Genomic DNA, 24,178 nt, shown 5'->3' on the forward strand with positions numbered 1-24,178 from the left:
GAGAGCTGGTCAGAGATTTTTTTTTCAAGAAGAACTTTCCACGAAGATTTTACGCAAAATCATAGTCAACCTTGGGGAGCTTTCAGGAAAGGTGTTTCAGGAAAGATGATGTTCCCTTGGAAAAGCTGCCTGGGTTCTCTGTAGGTGGCTGGAGGTAACTGGCTGTTACCAGTCTGGGGCTCGGTGGCAGTTTTGCAGCATGGGTGGTGTGTGGATCTGCCAGGGTTGAAGAGTGCTGTGTCCTGAAGCTGTTTTGGAAAGCCCTCGGGAGCTCTCAGAGCTCCGGGCTGTGAGGCTCCCTCCTGCACAGCCCTGCACGTGCTGGGGGTCTTCCAAGTGCTTACCCACAGAGCTTGAAGTCTAGCAGCTACCAGATGACACCCTGGATCTCTGCTTCCAAGGCAGAAATCATTGTTTTAGACTAGTAAACCTGCACTTGTGCCCCTTTTACTCCTCAGGTTTTAATCCAGTTACTGTCATGCCTTGAGTGAGTGTGGAATGTGGTTTCTAGGCCAAGAACCAAGGCACAGGCAGTCTGTCACTTGTAAAGTTTGCACAAGTCATCTCTGGCAAAACACCAGTCTGCACCCAGGTACCAAGTCCAAAGTTAACACCCTGACCCTATTATCATCCTGCATCAGATCCCTGTTTACAGGACATGAACTTTCAAGAGTAGTGGTAGATGAAATGACAGATAATTCTCTCTGTCTGCAGATAAGAGTGGTGCCACTTTCAAGACTCCTTAAAATGAAAGCTTGGTTAAATGACAACAGGGTTCAGTTTCAAAACCTGTATGTGAAAATTGCACTTATTACTCAATAGACTTGCTCCTTATGTTACTCAGTGTCAGATCTGCTGACTTCAGTATCGAAAATAGAGTTACACTTCCTGGCCTTGCAAAGCCAACAAACCAGACAGAGTGTAAATGGATTCTGTGAATATAGCTGCTATTCTGTAACTTTTTTTTTTTATAGTTTTGAAGGAGTTGGAATTTGGTTTTAGGTTATTTTTTTTAAGCTCTGCTTTTATTCATTTAACTGTGGCTCTTTTTGCCTACACCTTCAGAAACAGTACAAACCTAACTTTCTTGCAGTATTCTATGTCTTAGCTTTTTTGGTCAGAATGAGATTCTGAAGATGGTTTTAGTAGAATATCTGGGGAATGGTGCACCTAATATAAGGAAAAATGTAGTGTCTTGGGAGCTTAGCAGTTACTTAAGTGTGCTCCTGCCTGTGCAAGTTTTATTGGTACGTTTGCTTTTTTCACTTCGGTGCTGACAGGCAGGCAGGTGGAATTAAAAATGAAATACATTATGCAGGTAACAAATGTACCAGAAAAAAATGTTGAATTCTGACTGTCTTGTCTGTGATGTGTGAGGAAGCAGTGCCAGTAGCTCATAACTGTCCTTCCTTCCTTTTGCAGCTGGGATACCTCGCTCAGTGTTAAAGGACTGGCGCAAAGTAAAGAAGCTGAAGCAAACGGGAGAGTCCTTTTTGCAGGATGATTCTTGTTCTGAAATAGGACCAAATTTGCAAAAATGCAGAGAATGTAGGTTAATAAGAAGTAAGAAAGGAGAAGAACCAACTCACTCACCAGTATTTTGTAGATTTTACTACTTTAGGAGGTGAGTATGCCTAATTTCCTGGTAATGTGGTGTTTTCAGCTTTTAAAAATAACATTGACAAAAGACTGGCATACTTGAAAGCATGTCTGATTTTTCTGGCTCAGTCTACCTGATAAAAGACAGCATCTATTTTAACAGTATTTACATTTGCATTTCTTTTGTGGATTGACTTCATTGCTGTTTAAAAGCTTCATAGCAAAGACATCAGAACATCTGCCTGCTGTACCTTAGGCAAGCAGAAAATACAGCACATCACCATTACACAGGTGTCTGAGATTTGAAGTGGGATTTTCAAAAGGCACGCTTCACTTTTTCTGGACAAGTTGTACAACCGCAGAGTTGCACTTACTTGTAATTGTTCTTATGCCAGTATATGGTGGGAATGTTGCTGAGGGTTTTCTGGGAGTTTTCTGAGGACAGAGAGCAGTTGTGATCTCCTCTTTTTGGAATTAATGGCCCATCAAGGAAAACTCACAAGGAAGAAAATTTCCTGGGGTTCAGGAAGCTCCAAGAAAGGATGAAACAGCTTCAGTTTGTGTATGGATTGTGCTGTCAATATTAATCCAACTTGTATTTGACAGGAAGCCATTCCCTAAATGGGGTTTAATTTTTTATAATGAACCTTCAGTTACAAGACTTGGTAGATCTATAGGAATCATTTTGAGGTTGGACTCTGAATACTTTCTCTGTTAGAATATTTGCTTCTACATTTGGCAAAGTTGGAATTTTGGTTGATTTTCTTCCCCCGGTATAAAGGAGAGAACATAAAGGTTTGCCAGCATTTTATAAAAACCAGTATGGAATGTTTTTATTATATTGTGGTAAATTTTACAGTAGTTAATTATTTTCCTTGTGTTTAGATAGTAGGGCTTGAATTGCAAAAGAAGTTTACACATCTGGAAATTGTTGTTTTGGAAGCTGAAAGTTGATAATTTCATCTTGTTCATTTGAATACATATCTAAATCTTATTATTGATATTTCTTAATTCAGGACTATCTTGATGCCATAAATTCCTTAACTGTTATAATCACATCTGTAATGACTTATCCTGTTTTGGATAAGATGGAGTGATTAATTGTTACCACTTAAAAATAGGCTAAGTACAGCCAGGGTTAGTGGAATGGACCTGGGTAGAGTAACAGGAAAGCCTTTGAAAGGTCAGAGTTTAGTGGATACAAAAACGTTAGCTTCTATTGCTGATTTGTTCTGCCTAGAAAAATTTAAATGTAGTATTTGAACCCATGTTTTCTCAGTATGAGAGCAGTAGGATACAAAAATCTGTAAAATATAAGTCAAAGTGAGTCAATATAAGTCAATGTCTGCTATCACAGACATTGCAAAAATTGAAAGTGAGGAGGGAAAGTGGGTGGAACCAAACTTGGACCAAAATAAAATCAAATAAGAGAATTTTTCTGTCTGCAATTTTGAAGGAATAATAAATGCTAGAGGGAGAGAATGATGAGTGAATCAAATGGAAAAAAGTTCCTAAAAGCTTAGTTTTAGTTTTCATGCTTCCTTTTTTATAATTTTAAAACTATTTTCATCAGTAGGATTTATTTTAAAATTTAAAAAGTATGTAGTATGTTAAGGTAGAAAGAAAACTTCTGTGTTGTAAGATATAAGCAGCAAGTAAATTGGAAGTCACAGAGTATAATGATACATGCAGTTGAACTATCTGTTTTCATTTTTAGGTTGTCTTTCAGTAAGAATGGAGTGGTTAGGATCGATGGTTTCTCCTCTCCTGATCAATATGATGATGAAGCACTGAGTTTATGGACACATGAAAACTATGAAGATGATGAACTGGACCTAGAAACTTCTAAATACATTCTAGATATCATAGGGGATAAATTTTGTCAGTTGGTAACCTCTGAGAAAACAGCCATGTCGTGGGTGAAAAAAGACGGTAAGGAGCCCTCAAAGCTCTCAAGTGTTCTGCAGTTTTTCTTGGATGACCATTGCTTCCCTTTGTGCAGCTCTCTTCCCCTGGCTGTTGGATTTTCCTAGGCTGTTTGCTAGGAGGACATGCTGGGGAGGGTTCCTTCCTCAGTGGGCCAGCCCACTCCCCTGCCTGTGCTGGTGGCTGTGCCAGGCCAGGGCCAGGCTCCTGGTGGGTTTGGAGTAACCTCCATTGCCAGCTTGGCCTCCAGCCAGAGCAGGCAGCTCCCAGCCAAGGCCTGTGGTGAGCCAGGTACTGACTGCTGCCAGCAAATGGTGTTTGTGATGTGTCTCCTTCCCAGAACAGAGGAGAGGAGTGGAGCAGTGTAGGTCCTGCAGAGCGTGTGCTGACACTGTCACCTCCCCACCAAAGCAACCCTCCATCCTTCTGCCCACAGCAGATGGGCACAGCCTGGTGGCTCTGCTGATTCCAGGCTGTGTGAGGAAGAAGTGGAGCAGAAAACACATACTAGCCAGGTCTCCTGAGCAGGCACCTCCCTCCCCTTCTGCCAGCTTCAGCTGGCCAGCTCACTGCTTTGACTGCCCTTTAGATCAAACATGTTCTGTGGGCAGTCAGGTGGAAAACCCTCATGAGTGCATGGGTTAGAAGTGTATGCTGAAAAAGTTCTTCATGCTTGCAGCAATATATTTTCTGTATTACTTTAGTCTGTGTCTTCTGAATGCCTTATTTCTTTATAATGTGTTGATAATAGGTAGCATTGAAGGGGATGCTGTGTAATGGAACTAAGAGGGCAGCTCTTGATGGCCTGTTCATGAAGGATCACTTTCCTCCCCCAAAACCCAGTTGTGTCTGGGGGGAAACTTATGAATGCTTCATCTATAAAGACTATTCATTCTGTGCTTTGCATTTAAATTTCAGTCCTTTTATTCTGCTTATTTTGTATTTCAGCCAAAATTGCATGGAAGAGAGCAGTGAGAGGAGTCCGTGAGATGTGTGATGCATGTGAAGCCACATTATTTAACATTCATTGGGTCTGCCAAAAATGTGGATTTGTGGTCTGCCTAGATTGTTACAAAGCAAAGGAAAGGAAAAGTTCTAGAGGTCAGTTTTTTATGAACTAGAGTATTGTATAGGCTGTTTATTCTCATTTGCTGCAGAGCTGCTGATTCATTAGAACTGTCTTTCTGTAAAGTGTTAAATTACTACTTGTGTGTATTGGTTTCTCTTGGATCTTTTTTGCCTCCTTTTTTTGTGAGTAGATATAGAATCAGTCATTCTGAAAGCAGCTGTTCTGGGGCTATTTTAGCTCTTTGTCCATATTTCAGTCTCTTTGTGTGGATTGCTTTGCCTTGCCCCTCAAGGTTAAATCTTGTTCTTTGGTTGAGACTGGTGCTCAGTCACACCTCCCTGTTTATGGTAGCTCATTGCTGTTAAAACTTGCCTTGATTTAAATGTTTTCTGGAGTCCTCTCTTCAGAAGTGGCTTGTCATACTGATGTAACATCATATTTTATAGTTTTATCATAAAAAAGAAAAAGATGGAGAAAAATACTTGGGATGGTATTTAAAATGAGTATTAATGGAAGTTTCACAATCCGTAAGCCTACACATATATGTGGTTTATCCTGTGCTCTAATGGAAATGTCTGCTTTAGTCTGGAGAGAGAGAAGAACAATCAGCAAACCTCTGATTTCTGGGTGACCCAGCTGGGTTGCAGTTGAAAGGATGAATGACTTGGAGGATTGATTTGGTCTTGGAGTCCTCAGCTGTGACACTGGAGTGCAGGCTGCTGGTGGAATGCACTGCCTTCCCTGGGAGGCAGGCATTGTGCCCTGGCACAGTGCTGTGGTCAGACACTGTGCCAGGAACTGATTCAAGGATAATGCTGTTTTGAAAAGCAGTTCCATGTTTGTCATAGCCTGTAATGTCACAGATGTGAAATGTTAGTAAAATAAAGCTTAACTGTTAGGTGGCAAAGCTTTGCCAAATGGAGAGTCTCACCCACTTTGTCCCTGGCTTGCAGTGACGCCTCCTACACTGAAGTTTTTAGGGAGCTAATGTCAGTATTTGCCTGCACTGAGAGCAGTTGTTACTGCTTTAGTGCTGGAGGCTGCTTCAGCAGCTCTTCAGGGGCTGCAGTCTGTGTGTGCATCCATCTGACGTGGCTTGGGACACACGCCAAACATTATTTACCCTGGTGGGAACACAGAGTCAGAGGCTTTTTATAGCATGTGTTAACCAGCCAGGAAAGTTTTAGCAAAATGTCTTAGAAGTTGGAACAAGCAGTATAAAGAAGGAGGCTTCTCTTCAGTTTTCTTACCGGGAGGACTTTCTCCATTCTGTTGATGGCAGTTTTACGTGTGAAAGCAGAAGCACAGCAGCTTCCCTCTCTGCAGATTAATTTCTAATGATGCTGTAGGATTCATGTGAACTGTGTTGCTTCTTTGGTACTCTCTTAAAAAACGTTCAGAACCACCCACCCATCTCTATATAATAGGACTTTATATTACACCATTTTTCCTGGAACCAGGAGTTGTTTTTACAGTTGCTGAATGTAACAGAGAATCCCCTGGTTTTTCCCTGCTTCAGCAGGAATGTTAGAGGTCTAAATATTCCAGATTCAGATTCTTACCAATGACTTCTCTTATCACTTTACTATGAGTGGATGAATATGCAACTATTGTTACCTTCAGACAGTTTATGGCACCATCAAGTGGGATGCCATTTTATGACATTTCCATGAGAAAATAGATTAAGTAGATACATACTGCTTTGTTGTCTTGATTTATTTATGTTTGTGACCAGTTGGATATTCAGATGTTTTAGGTGCTACAAAAACTACTGACTAGCTTATAAATTTAATACTTATCTGAAGGAACATTTGAAACATTGTGTACCTATTACAGTGTAAAAAAGTGCCTTAAATGTGTTAAATGCTTCCTATGTTGTGTTCCTTAGTTTAAATTGCTGGAGTGAGCAAACTGGTAAAAGGCTTGGAAAAATTTCTTAAAATTAGCAGTTCAGTGAGTAGGACTGGGGATGGAGAGAGAAATTGTGTTCTTTCTGCCCCAAAATCACATAGCAGGTTGGTGACCAGTTGCTTGGCCAGACATTTTTTATTCTCTTTCTTCTTGTGTGTTTTTTTTTAACATTGCACATTTCAGGAGAGTCTTCCTTAAACTGTTTAGAAAGCATCTCCTACCACTTAGGCCCTTTCTGCTGGCACAAATGATTTTCAGCCAGTACATAGAGCCTTAGGGTTTCATGGTTGCTTTAATGTGCCATAAATCCATGATGCAGCTTCCCTCTCCTTTGTGCCACCAGTAGCTCTGGTGTAGCTGCATCATAAGCTGAATCAGAGATGACTTGGTTAGAAGTTCATCTTTTTGGCTTCTCTGGGGAACTGGTTGAAAACAGACACTTCCACTTGGAGTGTGGATTGTGTCAAATTAGATGAACCATAAAATCACAGCCTAATTATGTCTCTTTTCCATGGCAGGATTCATCAAGGGAGGTTCATGGCCTTAGTAGCAACTGTAAAGGATTTCAGCCTATGTTAAATTGGCAACTCACTAAATGTTATAAAGGGAATACACTTTGAAATTTGGAGGTAATTGGCAAGGGCCTGTGTTAGAGATGCAGCTATTTCAGAGTTCAGTATTCTTTAACTCTTTTCATTAATGTGAAAAGTAGCTGTTGTGTGCACGTCCTTGTCACACTGGATACCTGGACAGAAGGCCTGTATGTGCAGAGAAATGTTTCTAACCAAAAGCAGCAGTCTGAGAGGCCTTAGCTTTGTCTGTGTATGTGCAGTGTAAGGGAAGTAAAACATTGGCAATCCTATTTTGCAGATAAGGAGTTGTATGCCTGGATGAAGTGTGTGAAGGGACAGCCTCATGATCACAAGCACCTGATGCCAACACAGATTATTCCAGGCTCTGGTAAGACCATATGCAAACAAGCAGAAGCTGCTTTTCCCCCAGGTCTTTCTGTGAAGCAGGGCCAGAGTTGTTTCTTGAAACTTCTCATTTTCCATTTAAAAACCTGGGAATTGGGTTAAATAATTGCAAGAAGTTAAATGCCTCTGGGCAGTTAGCAGCACTGGGCACAGATGATGATGAGAGTAAGAGGAGTGTGCTGACAGATGTGTAAAGGGGTTTTGGGGACAGGCAGTGAAGAACTGGAGGGCTTTTTTGTGGTGGATTTGTACCTTTTCAGAGCAGAATAAAACAATCAGAATGTCCTTAATACATCTGACCTTAGCTGTTAAAAGAAAATGTTTAAATAGTACCACTGAGGCAAAGGATTTTTGGGAATTTGTTTTTCACTGTTGTCTGTCCCATACCCAAAAAAGAAAAGAAAGGTTTTGGTTCAGATGACTGAGCAGAATGCAGTCAATAGCTCATTATAATTGAAAAACTAAGCAGGAATCACAAACCCAGCTAGATTCAGATTTCTGCTTACAACCAAGTAAGTTCTCTGAAGTAGTGCCTTTAGGTGTGGTGTAGTGGTTGTTAGCACAAAATTTCTGTCAGCCTGGATACAGACCAGAAAATAAAAAACTGAAATGTGCCCTTAAACCTACTAAGTAAATTCCCAGGTTATTTTAAGCTGAAAATACAGAACCAAGCCATTATTCCATGAGTTGTTGCATGGTAGTTCAGGTAGAAATGAAGGTTGGGTAGATTCCATAACAAATTCAAATTGTGACATTTCCCAGAACAGGTTCTAGACTGAAACTGGTTTGAATTTTAAATTGTGAAAGTGAACTACTCATCTGGAAACATCACAATGAAGATTGCCTACTTAACCTCAGTTTTGTTCTTCTGTGCATGCCCATTACCAAACAGCCTTCATTTACATGCTCACATAGTGATTTTTTTGTCAAGACATGGCTCACTTCAGTCTGTAGCTGATGGTTTTATTGGATGAAGCAATGATATACCCATTGAACAATGAGAAGTAAATAATTACTGGCTTGCTTGGTGTGTGCCATGCAATGGGAGTGCAGACTAAGCTCAGATTATTCAGAAGAGTAGTGTACAATTATTTAATTGAGTGTCTCTCTGCACAAGCTTAAAGATAAACTGGGCAGTCATTTTGGAGTAGTTTAGAGTGGTAAATTCAGGTTTTTAATAGTTTAAAACATCACTCTGTGTATGTTGTAAAGAGGGTCACAATGATTGACAGCTAGTAATGTTTTTCTCCTTAACTGTCTTTAGTTTTGACAGATCTTTTGGATGCTATGCACAATATTAGAGAAAAATTTGAAATTAAATCCCATTGTCAGTGCACTACCAAGCAGAACACACAAGCTGGCAAGCTCCCTGCAATGAATGGTGTGTCTCAGGTGAGTCTAAAATGTGTGTATACATTGCATCTTGAGTGTTCTGATCCTGGTGGGTTTTTGTATTTGAATTGTACCAGTTGCATTTCAGTTTGCATATGTGGGAGTTAAATACTGGCCATGTCTTTGAAATACTTTAAAGTGAAGCTGTGTAGTTAAAAATAAATTTGTTCTTTACAGGTTTTGCAGAATGTCCTTAACCACAGTAATAAAATTTCTCTGTGTATGCCTGAGTCTCAACAGCAGAATACTCCTCAAAAGTCTGAGACAAATGGTAACACAAGTCCAAGGAGTGATGTGAGCACAGACAGCAAGTTAACACCGCCTGAATCCCAGTCCCCACTGCATTGGCTGGCTGATCTTGCAGAGCAGAAAGCCAGAGAAGAAAAAAAAGGTAAATATTTGAAATTGTCATATCATGTCTGTGACTTTGGGGGCACTGCTGGTACCTTTGAGATGACACCAAGCTGGGAGTGTGTGTTGATCTATTGGAAGGCAGGAGGGCTTTGCAGGGAGGCCTGGAATGGTTGAATGGATGGGCAGAGTCCAGTAGGATGAAGTTTAATAAGTCCAAGTGCTGAGTCCTGCATTGTGGCCACAATAACCCCTATAGTGCTGCAGGCTGGGGACAGAGTGGCTGGGCAGTGCCCAGGCACAAAGGGACCTGGGGATGCTGGTGACAGCCGGCTGAACATGAGCCAGCAGTGTGCTCTGGTGGCCAAGAAGGCCAAGGGCTCCTGGCCTGGATCAGGAATGGTGTGGCCAGCAGGAGCAGGGAGGTCATTCTGCCCCTGTCCCTGGCCCTGGTGAGGGCACAGCTGGAGTGCTGTGTCCAGCTCTGGCCCCTCAGCTTGGGAAGGACCTTGGGACGCTGGAGCGCGTCCAGAGGAGGCACCGAGGCTGGAGAGGGGCTGGGAACACAAACCCTGTGAGGAACCCCTGAGGGAGCTGGGGGTGCTCAGCCTGGAGAAAAGGAGACTCAGGGGTGCCCTCATCACTCTCTACAGCTCCTGAAAGGTGCCTGTGCTCAGCTGGGGTTGGGCTCTTTCTCCAGGCAGCACTGACAGGACCAGAGGACACAGTGTCAAGCTGTGCCAAGGGGTATAGGTTGGATATTAGGAAAAAGTTTTTTTTTACACAAAGAGTGATGAAGTACTGGAGTGGTCTGCCCAGGGAGGTAGTGCAGTCACCATCCCTGGATGTGTTTAAAAAAGATTGGATGTGGCACTGGGTGCCAGGGTTTAGTTGAGATGGTGTTAGGGCATGGGTTGGACTTGATTTTAAAGGTCTCTTCCAAGCTAGTGATTCTGTGTGATTCTGTAATTGAATTAATAAAGAAAATAGTGCCATTTGTTGTTCACAAAAAGGAAAGACACTGTTCTTTCTCTTCCCTGGTGGCATCAGAATCCATCGGCAGAAGGTGGCTGGTGTGGCATGCCTGTGTGCTGGGGAAGTATTTCCAGCTGCAGTGTATCTCACTTGTGACAGGCACTCACTCAGCTGCAGGTCTGAGATGCTGAAGGAGGCCTTTGCTTGGTCACACTGTTTGACTGTGTTCTGAAGGGTGTAGTTGATCCTCTGGTGTGTTTCCAGGTGAATAAAGCACTAGTGCTGCACAGTCTGTTGTTACCACCACTAGGAAGTGCAGGGTACTGGTGCTGCTCCTATGTGTGCCCCATGATACAACAGTGTAAACTTGCAATGATTATTTTTGTTTTAGAGAACAAAGAATGTCCTTCTGGAAAACATTCGAAGGAAGGGAAGGACCAGGATAATTTGGAGTCACCAAACTGTAAAAGTTCTCCTCCTTCATCCCAGAACAACGAGCAGGGCTCAACCTTACGAGATCTGTTAACTACAACAGCAGGCAAACTGCGTCTGGGCTCTACAGATGCTGGCATTGCTTTTGCTCCAGTGTACTCTACAGGAACAGCAGTAAGTGTTTACAAGATGCACAGCTTTTCTCTTAGGATTTGAAAATCTCTATCAGTCTGTTCTGGCACATTACAGTTAGAGCAGTCTGATAGGTGTATTGCTTTAAGTACGCATTCATAATTAAAACTTCATATGCACACACATTAACATTTTATTTGTTTTTATATGTGATGATAATTGATACAACATCAGAAAGGTTACTCTTTTTCAAAAGGAATTGCATTAAGTTGCTTTTATGCCGTTTAAGCATGCATTTGTTTTCCAACAGAGTGGCAAGAGTGGAAGGACAATGCCGAACATTCTCGATGATATAATTGCTTCAGTAGTAGAAAACAAGATTCCACCAAATAGAGCACCAAAGATAAATGTAAAATCTGAAATAAAAGAAGAGCCAAAGGATGATAAAAAAAGCATTCAGGATGACTGCAGTAAACGGTACAGTGATATCCAGTACTCATGGATCTGTGACAAGCATGTTCTGTGGCTCAGAGATCATAAAAACACCAACAACTGGAAACTCTTCAAAGAGTGCTGGAAACACGGAAGGGTAGGTATTGAGCAGGTTGGTCAGTAAAGTGACATCAGCAGGAGGCTCTGGGGAGTTGTCTATTAAAGGACAGAAATGCCTAACTCCCTATTTAAAGCTGGGGGTAAAACCAAGTTGTCAGGTATAGCCCACAGATGAACCTTGTGTAGTTCAACTTGAGTTAATCAGTTATAATAAACAAGATATTGCTGTTGTGGAGTTTCAGATTCCAAAAAGGGGTGACACCTTTGGATATGGGTGCGGTTGGAGGAAGTGTTAACAGCTCAGTAAGGCCAAGGTCTTCCATGTGTGTTCCAGACACATTTGTGTTCCAGTTCAGTTAAAGAATTTGTCTGCTTGTGAAAGGATAAGGACTGATTTTTAGAAATTATTTTATTTTACTCTTTACAGCCTGTTTTGGTGTCTGGTATGCATAAGAAAATGAACTTCAGCCTGTGGAAAGCTGAGTCAATCAGTCTGGATTTTGGAAACCAGCAAGCAGATATCTTGAATTGCAAGGACAGTATCATTTCAAACACCAATGTCAAGGAGTTCTGGGATGGTTTTGAAGATGTTTCAAGTATGTTCCTTAAAAATGTATTATGGTATTGATTCTGAACATGATCAGTGTTAGAAACTGCAGTTAAAAATTATCATTATGGATCTTGAGGCTTTGAAGAAACTTTAAAAAGAAAGCTCTAGGTAATCTGTTTCCAGAGAATGTGGTGGAAACTTGCAATTTGTATCTCTGCAGAATTAAGGATGCACTGTTATACTGGCTAGGTCTGACTAAGAAACTGGGCACATGTCCTTCTTACTTAACTAGCTGAGTTTGGTTTGTATCATTCTTGAATCTTGAAATCAGCGATCTCCTGTTTATGCATGACATTTTGATTCTTGGCAGGTTTAGAGTTAATGTTTAGTTGAATAAAGTGAAATGCCTACAGTACATGAGTTTTTAGTTATTTCTGTTACTTACAGAACGGCAGAAAGTAAAAAATGGAGAAACAGCTCTGCTAAAACTGAAAGACTGGCCTTCTGGTGAAGATTTCAAGACCATGATGCCAGCAAGGTATTTTGAGTTTAATATTAGATGTTCTTCAGTCAATCTTAATATTACTCTATTTTCTCTCACTACGTAACGGCACAGATTCAATGATATTATTTTTTCTTTTCTCCTCCAGATATGAGGACTTACTAAAAAGTTTACCCTTGCCTGAATATTGTAGTCCAGAAGGAAAACTAAACTTGGCTTCTCATCTGCCAGGATTTTTTGTCCGGCCAGATTTGGGACCCAGACTGTGCAGTGCATATGGTGAGTGTGCCCTGTAAATGCAGCTGTTACTTCTTCCCTTAAACTTGTAGAATATCACAGAGTCTATTTCCTTCTCCATTTCTTTACATCTTTTCTTATGCTATTATAGTATTCTGGAGCATGTAAATGGTTAGCTGCTTCTACACAGTGATGGAACCTGCCTTTAGTAATGCTTTGTGACAAAATACTTCATGAAATATCGTGGTATTCATAATTCTGGTCATAAATTAATCTCATCATATTTCTCATAATTTGTGTGCTGTACACTCAAAAACCTGTTTAGAAAAGGTTGATTCCCTCAGACACTTTCTGTTTGCTACTTCTTTTGCAAAGAATTTTGTTCAATTCTGTTTTACAAAGTATTGTAATAGGACAAGAAATGACTAGTAATTTGTGACACAATGGCTTTGGTTTTAAAAGTTCCCCAAAAAACATGTGAAAGAAGCATATTAACAATAGTGATAATGGCATGGGTCTGAGAACTGAGTCATTAATGTCACTCTGAGGTAACACTGCTCTATGGCTGTGTTCCAAAATGTCCTTTTGACTTAAAAATGTTCATTTCTTAAAACTAAAAGTAATTTTCCTCTTTGGGCATAATTTTGATTAAGGGCTCTCTTACAGCCAGACATAAAAGTGACATATTTGATAACCTTGTGTATTCATTGCCCTGAGCAACCTGAAGGGTTGAAGAGGAGTGGAACACAGTGGTCAGGAAATGTCTGACTGTTCTGCTGAAGCATTTTGTTCTGACACAGCTGCTGTGTAGGGATAGGTACCTGGGCTAAGAGAGAATCTCAAGGACTCTTATTAAAAAGTAATGTTTTCTTGTTTAGCAGGTGAACCAAAAGCATGTTTTTAATTTGTATATTTCAGTGATGCCAAGTATACTTCAGAAATTTCTTCACTGTTGTTACATGTTCTGATTTGAATATGCAATACAAACAAATCTTAATTTTATCTTGTAACATAGGTGTGGCTGCTACTAAAGACCATGACATAGGAACCACAAATCTCCATATTGAAGTTTCTGATGTCGTGAACATCCTTGTTTATGTTGGCATAGCCAAAGGAAATGGAGTACTTTCCAAATCAGGTAATGTCAATCTCACTCACTGTAAGAGGTGTAGATGGACTGAATGTTCTGCCCCTTCTAAAGTTGACACTGTTCTTTGGAAGGCAGATCCATAAGAACTTGCTTACAGCTGGGTGATTCTTGTTCCAAGGGTTTGCGCACACATTAGTTCTGTATAAAATACACTGCAGTTCATGAATTATGAAATGGTATTTCAAACTCTTTCCACTTTTTTTGCCATTACATATAATTGATGCGCCATTGCTGTGCTGGGGCTGGCATAGCTAATGGAAGTGCAGGGTGAAGGATTTTCTCTGGAAGCTGTGCTGGTTCTAACAATTATGTCAGGATGATGTATTTGCCAGACCTTCTGTTTATGCTGCTTCTTCTGGATGCATTGTGCTTACTCTATTGAATTTGGGCTGTAATGTAATTTTTCAGCACTGGAGAGCTTAAATTGGTGTATGTTAGTCGTCTCTATGAGGTTTATTGCTTATGTGAAACAGTCTTTAAATCACTGAAATAGTTTTGTTTCTTTGCCCTTTTTCTTTTGTCCTCTTATTCCATAATCAGCAAATGTAGATTTTGGGTGTGACTAATAGAGCTGCAGTAAGGTTTGTCTTTCATTTGCTTTGTTTTCACCTGTGTATGCATGGAGTTAATAGCAGCCAACTTGAGCATCCTGGGAGAGCTCTGGCTGCAACAACAGCATGCTATACACTGCTTGTGCTGACTGCAGGAAAACACCTTTTTCATCTTTTCATTTTTTGGTACCAGCCCTGCTTGTTTATTTCAGGTAGGAGATTGTGTTCTGTGGAATTCAGGAAATGTGGAAAAAGTTGAAAAATTAAAGGTATTTTTTAGGTATCCACAGCATTCATGTTCTAGTAATGAGTTACAGACACTGAACAGAAAGATCACCTGGTGGCTTCTGTTGTATTCAGCAAACTTCCATCTGCTTAATCTCACACAAGAATTTTGAAAAGAAGATATTTAGTTTCTGTGGTTTTTCTCCTTCTCACATTTAAAGAATATTTTTGTTGAACCTTAGGAGTTTTGAAGAAGTTGGAAGAGGAAGATTTGGATGACCTTTTAAGGAAGCGGTTGAAAGATTCCAGTGAATTACCTGGTGCTTTGTGGCACATTTATGCTGGCAAAGATGCTGACAAGATAAGAGAGTTTCTGCAAAAGGTTAGCTTGATTACACATAATTTATAAATATAACCTAAGTAATTGATAAATCAAAAGGGACTGGCAAAAACCACAAACCCCACCTCAGTGTTAGAGAAGGGAGGAAGGCAAAATTATTTCCTTTATAGCACATAAAATAAACTATACTTGACCTGCTGCACCACCAACAAATAAAGTAAGTAACACATGAATTCACTTTGTAAGAGTGACAGGTGGTCTGTAACTGAAGGCTTAGGAGGGCGTGGAGATCTCTTCTTGCCCTGCTCTAATATAAAAGATAATTTGTGGGATGGTGTTTTTCTGTCACTGATCCATTATTGTATTATTGCCGCTGAATTTTTGGTGAATTTTCCCATGCCAAATCCCCTGGCCTCACCACCCATGGCCACCAGTCTTTGCCAGGACTGTGTCACATCAGTCAGCACAGGAACGTGGCTGGGCTCTTGGTGAAGGTGGAAGCAGTGGGAGAACATCCCCAGGGGCAGAAAACTCAACCTGGCTGTGCTGCAGATCATCCTCCAGTGGCATGTGGTGCTCAGAAGTCAGAGCCACATCAGAACCTTTCAGGTTGTTCCCTAGGATGAATATCTGTCAGTGCATTAATGGTAGGGATTCCATCTTGGAAGCAGTGTTCTGTGCCTTGTCCTTAGCACATTTGTGGGCTCTGGAAGGTGGCCTTGATAGAAGCACAGAAATACCAAAGTATCACTGAAGTGATTGCTTGAGGAGAGAGATATCTTCACTGTCTTCTTCTGTGAGGAGACATCAGATGAGTTTTAACTGGCTGCAGCAAAGGGGTCCATAAACAAACTTGAGGCCAAGGGCTCTGCTGGGAGCAGGGGAAGCCCAGGAAATTCAGCAGTGAAGATTCCCTTTGACAATAAAGCAGTGTCTGTACCAGGCCAGCTGTCCTCCAGTGACTCAAACATTTGCTCTTTGGCAGGCTGAGCTGTAGGGAAAAATGAGCACTGGTAGGTAAAACAAAGCTAATTCCAGGAGATTCATGAATTATTCAGCAAGACTTTTTGTTCATTCAAAAAGTAGATGCTCATAAAGTAGATGGTGGCTTTTCAGTTCAAAAAAGAGAGTTGTGAATAAAGTCGTGAATGCAAAGGAATAGGTGGACATAGAGAGGAAATGCTGAATACTCCCTCAGAGCACTTTTGAAACTGTTCAGAGCTGTGAAACTATTTGAGCAACAGGTTTAAAACAGAAGCATTTAGGATGCTGTATAAAGAAGTTTGTCATTTGCTACTACAGTTAGCCCTGGTATCCCAAGTGAGCTGTGTACCACCATGTATTTTAGGAGTGGTGGTATTTGGGAAGTACCGAATTGGAGATTAATTGATGAATAATCATTGGGGACCACTTTGCTGCTGCTAAGATATAAAATCTCAGTATCTTGTTAGAAGGGTGATAATACTCAAGGAGAGTTTCAAGTTCTGCATCACATAATTACATTCATTTAATAAAATTTTAAGAAGTCTGTGTTTTTAATGAGATACTTGTTTCATGACTCATGACAGGTGGATTAGGTTTGTGTTCTTTATATGTAATCACATTTTCTTTTTTAGTGACTAGGATTGATTTAGTAGCAGTTGATTAAGAGTAATATTTGTTCCCTGTGGTTCACTTGATGAGAAATGGTTGTGCAATTCCATTTACTGATGTCAGAAAGTATTTTTATGTGTTCATCATTTTTTCTGAATACCTTCATAGGGTGGTAGGGAAAGCAGCTTCTTATCCCAGCATAGCTGAGGTTGGAATGGGACCCTTGAGATCCCTTCTGTCCAGCCCTGTGCTCAAGCAGAGGCACCTGGAGCAGGTTTCCCAGGACTACAACCTTTGGCTTTATTGGCTGCTTTTTTCCTGAGCTAAGGTGGTGATGTTGTGTGTCTGTGTCAAAACTGAAGAATTGGCAGCACAGGAACTCCTGAGCTCAGATTTTATTTTCTGGATGAAAGAAGTCACACAGAGAGCACGTTGCTTATTAATAGATTTATTGTGCTGAGTTCTTTAAAGCTCTGCACTTTGGAGTGGGAGTGTTGCAGATGCCTCAGTTCAGTGAGACTTCCCAGATCCTTCGGAGTTGTTTTGAATCCCTAGCCAGAGCTCTTGTTTGGTTTTGAGAACAGAGTGGCGTTGCTTGGCAAGGTGGGTATACGTAAAATTGATCAGCAAAAGGTTTGGTTCTTTTGGAAGTTATTTGGGATCTTTTCTGTACTTAACAGATAGCAAAGGAGCAAGGCCTGGAGGTTTTACCAGAGCACGATCCAATCCGTGATCAGAGTTGGTATGTGAACAAAAAACTTCGCCAAAGACTTTTTGAAGAGTATGGAGTAAAAACCTGCACAGTTATTCAGTTCCTTGGTGATGCTATTATTCTACCAGCAGGAGCACTTCATCAGGTAATGTACATTAAGTTAAAGACATACAAGATTTATAACTTTTTTCCAAAGACATGGATACATCTGTGCTCAGTTATATTTTATTTTTTTATTAGAATCTGTTAGCATGTAGGAATGTAAAACAAGATACATCTGCTGGTGTAGCTGACTTAACACATAGCAAATGGAATGCCTTAAGTATGAGTTCTTTTTTTGCTTTACAATTACAAATGAACAGACCATTATTAACCATTGTTTTCCACTTTTCATTTCTGTAGCAAATTTCTAAACAAACAGTCTAGTTATGGCAGAGTCAGGTTAGTAATTTTCTTCTTCTAAGCCAGCAGTTAACCTAATCGAGGAGGGGCAGGGACAGCAACTTGAGCAGGTATGGATGGTAAGCACCTGGATGTCAGGTGTCACTGTTTTTGTCTTTAGCTGTAGGAGCATTGTAGTGGGTGTTCTGGTGTTTCTGTAAGAGATATTTAGTTGTTTTCCCATGCCTCATTTAAGTTCCTTTTAACACAGAAGATACATCAATCACCAGAAGCTATCATAGTCTCTTCAGCAGCTTTTCTTACTATGAGAAGGAGTGATCCCACCTTCGCAGCAGCTGGGCTGATCTAATCTGTAGTTGGGTAGGAAAGGTACTGCCAGTGGGGCAGTTCTGGAGAAGCAGGAATAATTTGTGTTCATCAGCCTCAGTTGCCCCCTGGCATAAGGGGTTATTAGTTACTGCCTTTAAGCCTTTTTCCCTCACAGCCTGTAAACTGCTACTTGGTAAAAAGAGGAAGAAAGCTCAGTTGTTTAGGTGAGATTTTTAGGCCTTTCTAGACTTATTTCTGTCGTACTTCAGCAAGAGGTGGAACTTGCTGGCTTGCTGTCTTGCCGGCTGTCAGGCACCACTGATGAGGTCCTTGACTGTCAAGGAATGAGGAGCATCCCCACCCTGCAGTCGGTTGTAAACCATTGTGATGTGAAGATCTATCATTGATCTCCCTGTGGGTTCAAGTGAGGCCAAGCCTTTCTGAAGAAGGTGCTGTTTGGTTTCCAGTCTGCAGATCAGCTTCCAGCTGCGGCAGAGAGGAAGCAGTGGCTCACCATGTCCTTGTGGCCAGGGCAGTGGGGTTTAGTGGGCTTTCCTCTGTGAAAAACTGATGGGTTGTAGTGATGACAGGGGTCATGTCCCTGCTCTGTCTCTGGCTGTGTCTGCTGTGGGGCATTGAAAGAACTGGTACCTTACCTGAATAGGCTCCTCCTCGTCCCACTGAGTGTCTGTGTGGGTTGGACATGGTGGTACATAGGTCTGGATGGATTTGTTTTCTGGCACAGGAAAGGAGAGACCCAGACAGCCCCAAACGGACCTTGCTGACCCAAGTCTAGGGAGGTGTAGGTTGCCTTCCCCCGTACAGTGACTCAGGGCTTGATGTTGTTCCACAAATGTGGAGGAACATCTGACATTGCTGCTGTTCTTGGCTCCTGTTGGACTAAAGAAGTTGGCACTCCCAGAGTCATTATTGCATCCTCCAGCAGCCTTACTCTGATCCCATGAAACAAGAGAGATATATCCCAGATAGAACAGTGCATGGGAACCCAGGGGAAACAACAAATGTACTGGGAAATCTGTTCTATATAGCATGTGCCAATATATAAAGGCATACAGAATATAAAACACGAAGTAGTGGGACTGTTCCAGTCTTCCCTCTATATGTTTAAGGACCAAAAATAAGACCACTCTTATCTTTATCTCCTTGGCTTTAAACTGCAGATTGTGTTTGAAGTGGTAATGTTGTAGCTTCTGGCACCAAGGAGTTAATAACATGGTGTTTTTAAACCTTAGTGGGTGAAGCTGAGAACCTTTTCATCTTTAGTAAGAAGTTCCTGTGAATCTGCCACGTAGGAGGAAATAAAAGCATCGTGTTCTTTCATGTATGTGCACAGTGCTCTCTGTAGAGATGCGTAAATACTGACCTTAGGGATCAGCACCAGCACTTCAGAGATACAAAGCACATTTAAAAACTGAAAAATAAGTCTGCACAAGAATACATACCATGTTAAGTTTACACATTAAGTGTTTCAGGTTTGCATGCACATTATAAACCTTTTAATTATTAAAACTGGGTAAAAGTTGATGCTAAATTAGGTGGTAAATTAACATTTTTATTTGCTCATGAGTAATGTTGTGGAGCAGAAGGAATCAGACTGAGGGCTGGAGCTGGGGAGCCTGGCTGCCTGTGGTCACTGCATAAATGTAGTTTTGACTCTTCCTTTCTGGAGCCAGTTAGGATTGTTGGCACACTGCTGCTTCTGATGTGCTGGTCTAGAATTTACTGCCCTAACATGGAGGAGGTTGTGTGTATTTCTTCTGTACATTGTTTTCCACCTCCCCTCCCTCCCCCGGTTCTGTGGATTCATGTCTGGATTTTTAAAGCTTATTCTTTACATTTCATGGCAGCATGTAGCATTCCTCTTGTTTCCCAGCTTTCTCCCCCTCCCTGTGTACTTGCAGACAGCAGTCACATTCTTGTGATGGCTGCAGCAGGCAAAGTCAGACTGTTCCCGGTGGGATGGGAGGGACAGCCTCTCCTGTGAGCTGTGACGGGCAGGGCAGCCTTGTCTGTTCCTCTTGTAGAGGGAATTGCTCTCTGAGAAGGAGAATCCAGAAATAGATACAGTGTTGGACCAGTCACCTCTGCAGCTGCTTCCCTGACTGCTCTTTGAGGGCCGTCTCCTTTCTTCTTGCCTGTACAGGTTGGGAGCTCAGCAGTGTCCCTGGCTGCTGATGGCTGGGCCTTGTTCCCTCTGTGGCACTTGTGACAGGGAGTCCCTGAGCTCTCCTTGGAACTCCCCCAGCTAAAAAGGGTGTTGGTAGTGTTCTTTTGAAAGAATCACTCTTTCTGCTGCTCCACTGTGGGTTATGCTGTATCATAGACATCTCTAGGGATGGCCTCCCTGGTTTTAACTTGGTAGCTCCAAATTGGTAAAATATTTTAACTAAAGAGAAAAAGCTAGAAATACCGGAGTCAGTAATTGAAATATGGTGTTCAGGCACCCTGCAAAACTTGTTCATAGTGGAACAAGTTATTGTAATGTTGTTTTTTATAGAGGCATTATCTTGATAGAACAGCAGGATTATGTATTGTACAATAACACGCTCGGAGGTAATGTGACATCCTGGCAACGCTCTGATAAGGATTGTAGGATAAAGGTCTGGGCATTGCACATGCAGAGCTCTGGGAGCTCAGCCTTGCAGGAAGTGGCTGATCCTGTGGCCATCAGGATGGCTGGGTGGCCCTTTCTTCCCTGCCCACTCCCCTTTCCCTGTCCCTGCCCGAATCTGAAGCTTTTCCAGCACCGCAGCCGCCTCCCGGGCCCTGCTGGAAGCTCCAGCTCTGCGTGGGCCGGGTGTGGAGCTGTTCTCAGTTCAGCTGGAAGTGGCACAGGCGTGGGAGTGCTGCACTCCTCGCCCCACAAACCTCAGGGGAATCGTTGCTAAACGTTTCTATGTGTGTGTCACTGCATCAGCTTGTGTTATAAATATTATAAATAGAACTGCCTGGGGCTGTCAGCAGGGCATTCCCATGTTAAGCACCAGAGCAGCCGGGTAAAATCTGTCCCCACAAACTTTCACATGGATAAGACAGGCCCTGGAAGGGAGGGAACAGCAAACTTCAGGCACAGCAGAATTAAAGGTCTGAGGGAAACAAGTGTTTCCTATTCTGCCATGGAGGGATAGGGAGTCAGTAAAACCTTGTCTTAGTGAGGAGAAAGTGAATGAGTGCTGTGGGATTTGCATGGGCTGGCAAGGAAACCAGGGGCAGGTAGAGACTTGAAAGAGGTGGGAAGCCTGTGAGGGAGGGGAGGGGGCTGGAGCTGCTGTCTGCACAATGCAGAGGTGCCTCACCCCAGGCTCTAGGAAATTCCCTGAGTGCTGGTGGGAGCCTCATGCCAGCACTTCTGCAGCTGCTGCCCTCTCTCCTGGCTTTCTGCTGTTTGCAGATTGTGTGGCATCAACAAACCCTCCTCGTGTCCAGAATTAGTTCTGTTTTGATGAATTCTCAGGAGGGACAGCACTGCTTTGTCCCTGATGATGATGAGCCATCAAAAACCCCACGTGCAACATGTTTGCTGAGCTGGGGGTCACCTGCTGGGATTTCAGCTGCAGGGGGGGAGCTGCTGTGTAAAATCAGACTTGGGCAGGGGTTTTGAAGAAAGAAAATTTTGAATTAAGTCCTGTGTCCTCAACTGTGTAGACCCCAGTGGTTTCTTTGAATGTCAGGTACCATAATGGAATTTTTAGAATACACATTTAGAAACTCTAGATTTTGCTAGGTTTCACTTGAAAATACACAGATCTCTATCAGTCCTGAGCAGGGTGGGATGGGGTGTTTGCTGGAATGGCTGAGGCTCTACCTCCCTGCCCCCAGGCTTTGGGAATTCAAACTGTTGCACAGCTTCTGCGAGGAGCTGTTGGAGTTTGGGGAAAAGAGGATTTTGACTGCTGAATTACAAATTACAGTGTAATTTGTAAGGGTTTAGGGGTGAAAACAGAATTGGTTCTGAAGGGTGTGAACTGGGGTTGGTGGTTGGGTCAGAATGAGGAAGCAATTTCCCTTTCCTCTGTCCTCCAGGTACGAGCTGGGTGGCAGGAGATGGTGTCTGTTCCTCAGTAGTTATCTCAAGGCAGTAAGAAGAAATGTTCAGAGAAAGAAGAAACGTGCTCTTTTCCCCCTACTTCTCAGCCTCCCCCTTTCTCTGTTCATGGTTGTTTCTTTCAAGTATCTCCACTGGCAGTTCCTTTTCCATGAAGGTGCCAGCTTGCAGTGTGTGTGTGTGTGGCAGAGGAGCCGGGTCCTGCAGGGCAGGGCAGCTCCAGGGCTGGGCAGGCTGAGTGCAGCTGCTGAGGGAGGAACAAGGCCTCAGTGTGGGATTAATGCTGAGCACAGGCAGCTGTGCAGCCTCCAGAGGTGCTGTGGCAGCAGCCAGCCTAGATAAGGCAGACACATCATTGCTCTCTACCTGTAAAGGTGCCCGTTAGTCCAGTAAGGCTCTGGTTAAGGCATCTCAAGGCCCACTCTTTCCTCAGGTACCTCTGCCAAAGAATAACCCCAAATACTAATGGTCAGTCTCTTTCTGTTATTTTGGATAGGTGCAAAATTTTCACAGCTGTGTTCAAGTAACAGAAGACTTTGTGTCTCCAGAACATCTTGTACAGTCATTTCACCTAACGCAGGAGCTGAGGCTGTCAAAGGAAGAAATCAATTACGATGATAAACTGCAGGTAGGAAATGAATGCTGCTCTGGAAGGGGCTGGGGAGGCAGGGTGTGCTCGGGCTCATTGAAATGCCGAGCGGTGCGTGGAGCTACTTCCTTGCTGCTGTTCACACAGAATAACAATGAGGAGCAGCATGAATGCCAGGGCTGTAAATGACTCTCCCTTGAGCTGCTGGCTTTATTTCACATTACAGTTTAAAATGTGTAAAAAGCTGTTCCTTTTGCACGGGCTTGATGAAGCCTTTCTTTTTTCCATCCACTAAGCTTAGGGCTTAGTCCTGAACTTTGCAGAGTTCCTCGGGTCATAGGCCTTACTAAAATCTGTCCCATGTTCTTGCAGGTTAAAAATATCTTGTATCATGCAGTTAAAGAAATGGTGAGAGCTTTGAAGATTCACGAAGGTGAAATGGAAGATATGGATGAGAACTGAGCACACTCTGCTTTTTGGAGGTAGCATCACCCAGAGGTTATTTCACCTGATCTGTGAATGGTAAACACACTAATTTAAGCTTCACAAACCATCAGTGCCAAGAAAACACAGTCATCATATTTACTTGTTAATGACACTGCAACGGTAGAGCTTCATATCACAGCCACTGTGATTCCATGTTCCACTTGCAAACAGTTGAGCAGCGTTCTGCTGTCTGTATTATAATGTACATGAAGTTTGTGAAATGTCAAAGATTTAAGATGATGTATTTATTTTTGGAAAAAACGACAAAATTCTATGCTATATTGTTGATCAAATGTAAATGTGACTTGTACAGTTTGCTAAAATAATTCAGATCTTTTTCACTACATTGAGACAGTTACTGTGAGAGTAGGACACAAACACCAGCTATTGCCTGCATTTGGGATCTTGCTGAGTCCGCACAGCAGTCATGTCATATTCTGAAAATTACTGCCAAATAATTGTAAACTTTGTAAAATATAAAGTATATAAAGTAGATATTAAATACAGACACTTCAGTATTTTATTGAAGCTATTCAGTGTACAATTAAACGTTTTCAAAAGGTGTAATTTATTTAAAAATTGTCTCATTTTGGTAAAATTTATGTGAACTTTTAAAGCTTAAATATTAAACTTAATATGCTATGTAAATATATACATATATACATTCAATGATGTATTTTTTTAAAACATTGGCTTGCTTTAATTTGTTAAAAGTGCAAGTGTTACACATGCTTTGTACATTGAAGTTGAAAGGGGTTTTACATTTTCCATTAAAATGACTTTGTCAGACGTGGCGGTGTGGATTTGTTTGTTCGCTGCTGCCAGGGCAGCCCAGTGCTGCCCCCTGCGGGCCGCAGCCGGCGCTGCCGGGAGCCTCTGCCGCCGCCCCCTCCCTTCGGGAATCAGCGCCTGCTCCGCGGGAAGGGGAAAGGCGTTTCTGTACAATGATTATTTCCTAACGACTTGCCTTTGATCGTTCAGGTAATACTACAAAATAATGGATGTTTTTAAAAATGTATTTTTATGGTTTTTTTTATTTAGTAATGATACAGGTTAGAAGTTGAGCAGAATTCTAGGTTTTGGAGTGAGTTTGAAAAGCTTCACAAGAAGTGTGCTTTAAGTTATTACAACTATTCAGATGCTTAGATTG

At 42.0% G+C, this 24,178-nt stretch overlaps 1 protein-coding gene across 1 annotated transcript in view; it reads left to right on the plus strand.

Annotated features, from left to right (window-relative positions):
- Positions 1-23,817, plus strand: part of JMJD1C (jumonji domain containing 1C) — a 159,940-nt gene extending 136,123 nt beyond the window's left edge. The window contains 16 exon segments of the mRNA XM_030951158.1: positions 1,423-1,624; positions 3,317-3,531; positions 4,474-4,626; positions 7,376-7,465; positions 8,747-8,874; positions 9,052-9,265; positions 10,592-10,806; positions 11,075-11,353; positions 11,744-11,912; positions 12,314-12,404; positions 12,517-12,647; positions 13,621-13,743; positions 14,774-14,913; positions 17,145-17,321; positions 22,450-22,581; positions 22,915-23,817. Of these exon segments, the coding sequence (XP_030807018.1) occupies positions 1,423-1,624; positions 3,317-3,531; positions 4,474-4,626; positions 7,376-7,465; positions 8,747-8,874; positions 9,052-9,265; positions 10,592-10,806; positions 11,075-11,353; positions 11,744-11,912; positions 12,314-12,404; positions 12,517-12,647; positions 13,621-13,743; positions 14,774-14,913; positions 17,145-17,321; positions 22,450-22,581; positions 22,915-23,004 (2,549 nt within the window). The 3' untranslated portion in view covers positions 23,005-23,817.
- Positions 23,818-24,178: the final 361 nt, after the last annotated feature.

This window comes from Camarhynchus parvulus, chromosome 6 (assembly GCF_901933205.1).
Source record: "Camarhynchus parvulus chromosome 6, STF_HiC, whole genome shotgun sequence".
NCBI classification, from domain to species: Eukaryota; Metazoa; Chordata; class Aves; order Passeriformes; family Thraupidae; genus Camarhynchus; species Camarhynchus parvulus.